Source organism: Lasiosphaeria miniovina (genome assembly GCF_030549165.1).
Source record: "Lasiosphaeria miniovina strain SMH2392-1A chromosome Unknown B0T26scaffold_2, whole genome shotgun sequence".
Lineage (NCBI taxonomy): Eukaryota > Fungi > Ascomycota > Sordariomycetes > Sordariales > Lasiosphaeriaceae > Lasiosphaeria > Lasiosphaeria miniovina.
Genome location: NW_026848221.1, coordinates 2,238,892 through 2,247,454, shown reverse-complemented (window position 1 = coordinate 2,247,454; position 8,563 = coordinate 2,238,892). Strand labels below are relative to the sequence as shown.

Below are 8,563 nucleotides of genomic sequence, written 5' to 3'. Positions count from 1 at the left end.
TGTTGCTGGCGGCCGAATCTAGAATAGGAGGCGACGGCGAGATGATAATGATAGGCCCCGGAGCTTTTGCAGCCTTAGGAGAGCGGCCGGGGCAATGCAACACTTCCCCTGACCTTCCTTCCTCTGCACTTTGCCCCCAGTGCGGTAAACAACCCCTCCTCGAGGTATTGCATCTTGCAAAACGGCTGGGAAGACGGCTCGGCGCGTCGCCTTTGCGGCGGTAGACGGTAGATAACTCACACAGGAATCCGAAATCTATTCCATTAAGGCTCGAATACAAGAAATGAGAGTGAGAAGAGGGTGCAATGATATCCCCTACCGGCAGTAGACGCGACATTTCCGGTCCGTCCGTTCTTTCCAGGAAGGCAATGAATTACTTGAGGGGTTTCTCTCCTTCTTTTCTTTCTTTCTTCTTTTCGAAGCGGCTTGAAGACCACATGCTTGTGCATATGCAGTCATTGCCTTTTTGTTCTTCTTGCCCGGGCCATCCACCCCTTTTCGGCCTTTCGAAATCCCACACACCCTTTAAAGGAGGGCAAGGTCTCATTTTACGGCAGGGTACCTACCTACCTTACCTGCCGACCTAGGTACGTAGCAGTGCTGCGTCGCGGTCACAATTAGGTCTCTGGCCTGGGCGGATGGAAGCCGATAGAAAACGGTGAAATCTTATATTCCGCTTGACTTGTGTTGTTGGAACTACGGGACCGTTTCAACGCTCGGGAGACTGTGGAGCGTAGATCGCCTCCACTCAAAAGTAAGATGAATGGAGAGAAAGGGGGGCCTTCTCCGCCGCTATCTTGTAGCTGGCAATTTGCGGGGAAGCCCACACCGATTTGTCGGTCGCAATAACAGAAACCGAAACATGGGGTTTTAGTCTTGATGATACCTCACCTAACTGCTACTGCACCAGCGCCTCCCACTTCCCGCCAAAGGGGATCCAGCAAACTGGAAGGCGGGAGGCGGGAAGCGGGAGGCGAATCTTGAACGGGATGAGCACAAGCGAGGGATTCCATGATTCTCCAACTCCACAGAAGAACGTGTGTGTGGGGGGGGGAGGCTAGTGTTTGTTTTAGCTGACCTATAATTGTATGCGTTGGCAATGTGTGGTGTTTGGCACCACGATCGGACCGACGTCCCTCCACTGTCTCTGGCAGCAGATCTAGTCTAGGCAACATGTAGCCGATGAGAAAACCAAGTGCAGTTGCAGCGGTCGATAAAGCGCCGCTGGCCGGGCCAAGCGGGTATCGTCTGAAGGTAATACATAGGATGTGCGTTTGGCAGATCCCTTGCTATGCCGCAATGCCATGGCGACTGGCTGATTGAGTTGTTCGAGACTCAAAACGGCCACTCGCCTAAATGATGAAGAAATCCACTAGGGGGAGGGTTTGGGCGAAGACCATTCAATTCCACGGGCGAAAGAGAAAAGAAAGCCGCTGCACGTCATCGGGTCGTCCCCAGTGGGCATCAACGCCACCTGACGCCACGGGGTCTTGGCACGTCATTATTTGCGATAGATCGCCTGTCGTAGATCGTGGGGATCTCGACAGACGTATAATAAATCGTGGGGCGAGAAAAAAAGAACAACTGAACAAAAGAAAGAAGAAGAAAGGAGGTCGCCCCAAACTGCCGGTTCTATGCCGTGTGGTGCCGCGTGGAACCCGAGACAACCCCCAAGTTCCCCCAGTCTCGGGAAGAGAGCACGATCAAACGCCTTCTCTCTCTTCCCCCGTCCCATTGTAGCTATTGTCCATTACCTACCTGTAGAGGAGAAGCCCACTGATAAAATGCAAAAGAACCCCGAGAAATCGTGTTTGGATGTCGCGGGTTTTAAAACCGGCCTTGGGGACTTAGGCTGCCAGATTGCTTTGAGAATTCAACAGGAGGACTGTCAATCGAGGATCGTCGAAAAACCAAGAAATGCATTTCATTACGGGAGAAAAAAAAACTAGACACGATTGACAACTAGTTTATTTTCATGGAAGTTAGCCCTAAGGTACTTCCATGCAAAATTTTGATATGGGATATCTTCAATGTCCGATGTCCAATGGACTTGCTGGATTCTCCCGGGCCCCCGTCCCGTATTTCCATAACACTTTTACACTCACGTATCCGTAACTGGATGGAGAAATGGAAACCCCCATCCCCCCTTTTCCCAACCGACCTATTCCCGTAAAGCAGTTGCTGTGCCCCCCCATTGCCTGAAGTGTGTGTCCTTCCGTCCCTCCTGTCCCCAGAATCCAAGATAAGCTTCAATTTCCAGAATCTTCCCAAAAATGCGCCAAAGCGGCGCGGTCACGGGACCGCTACTAGGGGCCCTAGGGAAAAAAAGATCAGTGAAAGGGGTATATGTTTCCCTCAATTGGGGAGTAGAGAGAAGGAAAAAAACACCCAAAAAAGAAAACAATGCGCCGCCCTTGAGACCCAGTCTCAAAAACCCAGCCCATACATAGAATTACATAGGCGTAATAAAAATCATTGCAAGGAAGAAAAAAAAAGGGGGTTGAACAGCCGAATTAACGACGTCAATCCGCACCAGTTGGTCGTGATGTACAAGAGCTCCCTATCGTAACAGTTTAGTGACTTCAGTTTCGATATCTCGTAGAGGGTGTGGCGCGTCTATTGGCGCGACTTCGGGTACTCCGAGTACTTGCGGTCGTTGTTGGAGCTGGGGCGGCTGTTTGCGAGCTCCGTCATGCTCTCGCTCTCGTACGACTTGCCGCTGGCCTTTGAGCCGTTGCGGCCGCTGCTCATCATCTGGAAGGAGCCGCCGACACGCGCGGGCAGCACCTTGGCCCGCCGGGACGACGACGACCCAAGGGTGTCCTCGAATAGCATCTTGCACGCCTTCCAAGACGTCACGACGTAGATGATGGCGTTCCAGAACCCCTGCAGCGGCAGCACGAAGGCGCTCATGTACTCGAGCGGCACCGACGCGCGATTGTTGTGCACGACTGAGTAGACGCGGTTCGCGCTCGACGGGATCCACGTCACCAGCATCGCCGTGAAGAAGAGGATGGCGCACTTGGTGTATGACCAGGTGGCGCTGTTCGCCTCGAATGCGGCCTTGCGGCGCATGGGGTTCGCGGCACGCGGCGGCGCGGCTCGGGACTCGATGGTGACGTTGGTCTGAATAGGCAAGACAACGTCGCCATAAGACATGCGCTCGGCGGCGCGCCGGCTCGACGAGATGGTCACCGAGTACGCGGCATTGTTTGGGAGCTTCGGCGCTATCGTTGACGATGTCGACGGGCGACGGCCGCTGGCGCCGAGCTGCGTCACGTCGAGGCGGCGTTCCCTGTCGAGGACCTCGGTCGTAACAAAGACCTCGGTCGTCTTGCTCGAGCTGAAGGTGTCGTCCATGGGAGGAAGAGGTTCGGGGTCGTGGTGGCTGTAGCTCGTGAACTCGCGCAACTGCTTGTGCTTCTTGTATATGTCGCGTCCGGCGCGGATGTAGATGAAAAAGGTGATGAGAATCACGATCCTATGGGGCTTCAGCGTTAGTTATCTGTATCCTTCTACATGCGCTAGTGGACAGGACTACATACCAGACGGGCCCGTAAAACGTGGCAATGCGGAAGATGTCCCATGGCGAACTGATCCAGCACCACAACGAGGCGTTGCCGTACATGCGGCCTTTGTCTGGCGCCGACACGAAGATGAAGGTTAAAGCGACGATAAACGGGATCCCATAGCAGCACACGATGTAAGGGATGTCCATCCTCCGTAGCTGCTGCGCATCAAACTTGAAGTAAAAGGTCAAGTAAACATTGACGGCCATGGCCAATGTCCAGAACGCGTCGGCGGGCATGAACCTGAATCGAACGTGTTAGTTAGCCGAGACGGAGGCTTTCAGATAGTGACGGTTAGGAGCGTACATCTGAATGAGGAAGGCCTGAAACTGGCAACCTGCAGAGTTTCCATCATTGATGAAGGAGCGGGCCATGAGAGTTGCGACATTGGTCATAAGGTTGCCAAAGGAAGCGTAAAACACCAAACGGTTGATGGGCTTGTGGAAGGCTTTGGAAAGAGAGAAACTCGTGATGATTATGACGCATCCGAGCAGGGAGAAGACGGAGCAGGCCCTCTCGATGATGCTGAAGACATCTAACTGCGACCTTGAGGTGTCTAGAATATCCATCTTGAGTTTCGAAGCGTCCTACCGGGGACTGTTCGCCGATGAAAGTCGTCAGTAGCTGGGGATAAGAGCTAGACTTCGAGATTGGCGGTAGTCAGGTCGCTCGCTGTTTTGATGGCAACTTCGTTCGCGGCGTCGACTTAGCCACGGCAGGTTATATGTCCGGGGCCGGGGTCGGTTGAGCCAGCGCTGCTCTGTATTCAAGGACGTCAAGAGAGCACGAACAGTGACACGTCTGAAAAGGAGTAATAGGAAGTTCCAGACGGGCTAGGCGGGATGGGTGCAGAGAACCATCCTCCAACTAATAACAGGACCAAGAGACACTGGGGATGCTAGTCTGACGGTTGCTGAAAGATGCGGATGGGAAGAGAGATATCCAAGAGATCTCATGCAGCTCCTGACCAGGATGGCACACAGAAGCATCCTGGGCCCGGGGGATCTTCTTGTCGATGGTTATTTCTTGAGGTAGATATGTGGGACAGAGGGCAGGCTAGGAAGTGCTTGTCCGTCCGGATTCGTAGCAAACGGTACATGATGAGCAAGAACAGGGTGACGAGTTTGGATAGCAGGGGTGCACGACAAACACTTGAACCGTAAAATGCCTCCCAACGGCAAAATGCAGCCAGGGTAGGCCGGGGAGAAGAGCCTGTAGGAGAAGCGGACGGGCGTGGCGACGAGCAGGGATGCCGGCTCTGGGATTGGGTACAGGTATCAAACGCGGTGTGGGTGTCCAGTCAAGTACAGTACTAGAAGCTGCTACCACCACCACCGGCAACAGGATGTCCCCAAGCCGAGCAACGTGCCTTGACTTGAACTGGACGGCTATCGGGGGGGGCAGTCTCTAACAGCCGGACGGGTTTAATTGCATTTTGTATTGCACAACAAAACAATACAGCACGCCGTGGCAATTGAGGGTCAGAGAGGCGAGGATATAATATCTCTCTGACCCCCCCATTTGGCAATGGCCCAAAACACTGGCACGAATTTTGTATGGTACCAATGTGCAGTACACGTGAGCGAAGCCAACTTGGCACGCAGTGTTGTTAATTAGAATAACTTGAGCACACCTCCATGGTTCCTCACTGGCCTGGCTTGGCTTGCCGAAAGTGGTAGGTAGGTGCTGTACGATACATACCCTGGGGCCAAAGCAAGTCGAGATGATCGGTCTCATCGTCGTCTTATACGGGTGACACGAGGATGGCGTGTACGTGCGCGAACTGGCACCGGAAAATATCGAGAACTAGGTGGTGGTGTTCTGTCATTGAAGCAAACTGCCGGCAAGCGGTCTTGCAGCAAGCCACACAATACCCGGACCGATTGGCGCTTCTGGTGTCGAGGGTGTTTGACAAGGCCGGGCCAGCCCGTCATCAGAAACCCCATGCGGGATGCCATCGGCCCTGTGGCGGGTGTTTGCATCTCCAATTCGTCGATTGGCGTCGAGGACGTCTCACTTGAATGGTTGCCTTATACCATTCCGATACTTGCCTACCGGCGTGCCTGGCCGTCAGAGAGTCATACTAGAACGCCAGATGCTAAAATTGGCCCCGATTCGCAAAGATCGTGGGTGCACGGAACATGACCCCGAAGTGCGCTAAATAAAATACGTCAAAGCGCAGCCTGAAGACGTTGATGCGGAGATCCTGCCCATGGCTAATGGAGCAAAAAGGTGTGCCTTCTGGGCAGAGACCGAGGTCGAGATTGGGTGCTGTAGGTTTCATAGTTGCTAAAAGTTGGAGGTGTTGCTTAGGGTTTTAGATATCCATGGTTGGTGGTTGGAGACTGCGAGTCGTGATTGACGGGGGCGGGGGAGAGGGTCGACGGCACGAATGACCGAAATGGTGGAGGTGCTCCCACGTGGAGAGTAGCCTGGCCCACTAGGGTCCCCTGACGGCTTCGCCCTAACCCCGCTGTTGACCCCCCCGGGCAGATGAGCGCCGTTTGCGCCGTATTCAGCGGCCATTCCGAAAGGAGGTCCGTCCGTTCGCCAACCTGCGCTTGGCTTCGGCCTCAGGTGTCCGTACTCTGTAGGTGTGTGGTAATCCGTAGCTGCTGTTCAATTGCAATCCGGGTTTTTCTCTCTGTTCCCGTCTCTCACCACAGCCATCATTCAACAATCGGCGCCTGCTAATTCCTAATGCGTGCGATGGCTACAGCTTCGGTTAAGGTTAAGTAGCGAAAGGGGCAGTTGGGTTTGTTGGAGGAGGAGTTGGCGGACGTGAGGTATTTCCCACTGGGTTGTGCGCTGTGAGGGAGTTGACAGCAGGAGCCATCTGGGAGACACAACCGACGCACTTGCCACGTCAGCTCCAGCTGTCCGAGCAACTTCCAAGCGGCCTGTTTCGATTTCTTTTTTGGTGTTTTGCCATTCTTCGAAGCACGTCCAAGACCCCAAAACATAACTGCCTAACAGATGGATAGCACTGAAGAATGGCACTGTCCGCTTTTAGGGAGCCAACAATATCTTGTTTCAAGGTCTGCATAGATCATCCACCAGGAGTTGGTCAAACACGTCGCCAAATTGAAAGGCGCAGAGGCGTCCGCACTCAGCTGCTAGCCACCACTACCTACAATTGGATAGGTATGGTTCAGGACGCCGCGTGGATATCGGTATTGTATGTACAGTACAAGGGGCAAACTTACCGAGATCTCGCTTCGTCCACTTACATTCGCCATCGATCAACACCAGATCTAATGTTGCCCCCAATTAGCGTCGCCCGTCTCTTGTCCGCCACCGCTTGGCAAAAGGTCACCTTCAAGATTAGGCTCACCGACGACGACGGCCACTGCAACTTCATCTTTCAGCTCGATTACCCCTATTTACTGCCTGGGTAAGCAAGATGCTCCCCGTGTTTGCTTTCTTTGCATCACTTCTAGTGGTGTGCAGCAACGAGTGTCAGCCCGCCCGCCCCGCGAATCTTTACAAACCTCAATAGGCAGATATCTTGGTTGTTCCTTGTCTTGCGGCTCTCCAGAGATGCCGAGGACAAGCACACAACCCCCCTCCATCTTCAACAGGGGCCCTTGTTGCAGAAGAGTTCTCGGCATGGCAGAGGTAGATTGTCTGGGCCTCCTGACTGCAGCTGGTTGTTGGACCCTGGCACCTTATCCCTGGGGGTTAAACGTGAATTCCGGGGTCATGTTTTGTTTCGGTGTGTGTCTGTGCAACTCATGATTCACCGAACCAGTCGATCAATTACGCCGACCCAGTCTGGCCAGGTTCCCCCACCATCAACGAGCCCGGCTCGAGCCCGCTCAGAGAGATACTACCTAATATTCTTTGCGCCATGTGTGGCGAGTGAAGAACACATTGCCATACATGCGTGGAGGTTTCCATGCCCGTGACTTCGTGTTCCAAAACGAGGCAAATGCTCCGTCATGGCCCGTGAGAGCTCCCTACAACACCCAACTTGGGTACCCTACATACAGTCCCAGCCATCGAGTTTGCACGATGGCACGAAGGAGCGTGACAGGCACTGCAGGCAACAGGACGCAAAGGCCTTAACCCCGGCGCTGTTGTTTTGCGGCTTCAACAAGATGTTCTGAGAAAGAATTTGTGATGCAACTTTGTTTTCCTAGATCACACTCGCACTATACTCCTCGCTCAGTCGATCTGCGCAAGATGAGAGGTGGCAGGCCTTCCCGGCTCTTCAAACTCCTATCTACAAGATCTCCTTGCACTTGTACGTAATTATTGACGGGGTACCGGTGTTAAAAGTATCCATATACGGAATATTCATCGATCCAAATTTCCGAGTAAAAGCTGCAGATCAGACGTATAGAGCGGCACAGATTTTAGCTCAGACTTATAACCATTAGCAGTCTACACAGCGAGACAGAGTCTAAACCCAATGACTCCCTTTGTTAGGTACTAGCTTATGTTATAGCTATTAGTCAAATTGTCTTCCTTGACAAGCACAGAACCAGTTTTTCCTCTCTCGTATCAAATTTCAGCCAAATTGTAAACACAGGTAACTCTGCGCTCATGGCCACCCGGGCCTCCGCAGCTCATTAAGTTGTCGAGATCGTTCATGCATGAAGTTGAACGCTAAATCTGAGTTCTGGTTGGGGGTATGCATAGGCGTAGCTCGCATCATTCACAGCGCACCAACAATCCTGCCCAGGAATTCTTTTTAAGAGGATTCTCACATGGCGAGGGAGAAACAAAGGAATGGGGAGTTTTCTAGTGCTACTATAATCCATGTATGATCATTGTTGTTGTGATAAGGATGGGGGAAACAAACAGAAAGACACAAGACATCTCTGGGAAAAGGAATGGGCAGGCGTATCACTTCTACGAGTAGCTCGAAACAACGACAATACAACTGACGTACCTACCTGGCATATCTACGCAGTCCACACAGCACATGCCATGCTCAGCAGTGTTTTCGGATTTGACAACCGGGACACTAGATGAGCAGAATTTGACCA

At 52.9% G+C, this 8,563-nt stretch overlaps 1 protein-coding gene across 1 annotated transcript; it reads right to left on the bottom strand.

The window, feature by feature from the left end:
* Positions 1 to 2,616: 2,616 nt before the first annotated feature.
* Positions 2,617 to 4,138, bottom strand: B0T26DRAFT_636935 (uncharacterized protein; the record flags this gene model as incomplete). Its single annotated transcript, XM_060436881.1, has 3 exons — positions 2,617 to 3,481; positions 3,546 to 3,812; positions 3,876 to 4,138. The coding sequence occupies 3 exons, from the start codon at positions 4,136 to 4,138 to the stop codon at positions 2,617 to 2,619; spliced, it is 1,395 nt and encodes a 464-aa protein (XP_060300238.1).
* Positions 4,139 to 8,563: the final 4,425 nt, after the last annotated feature.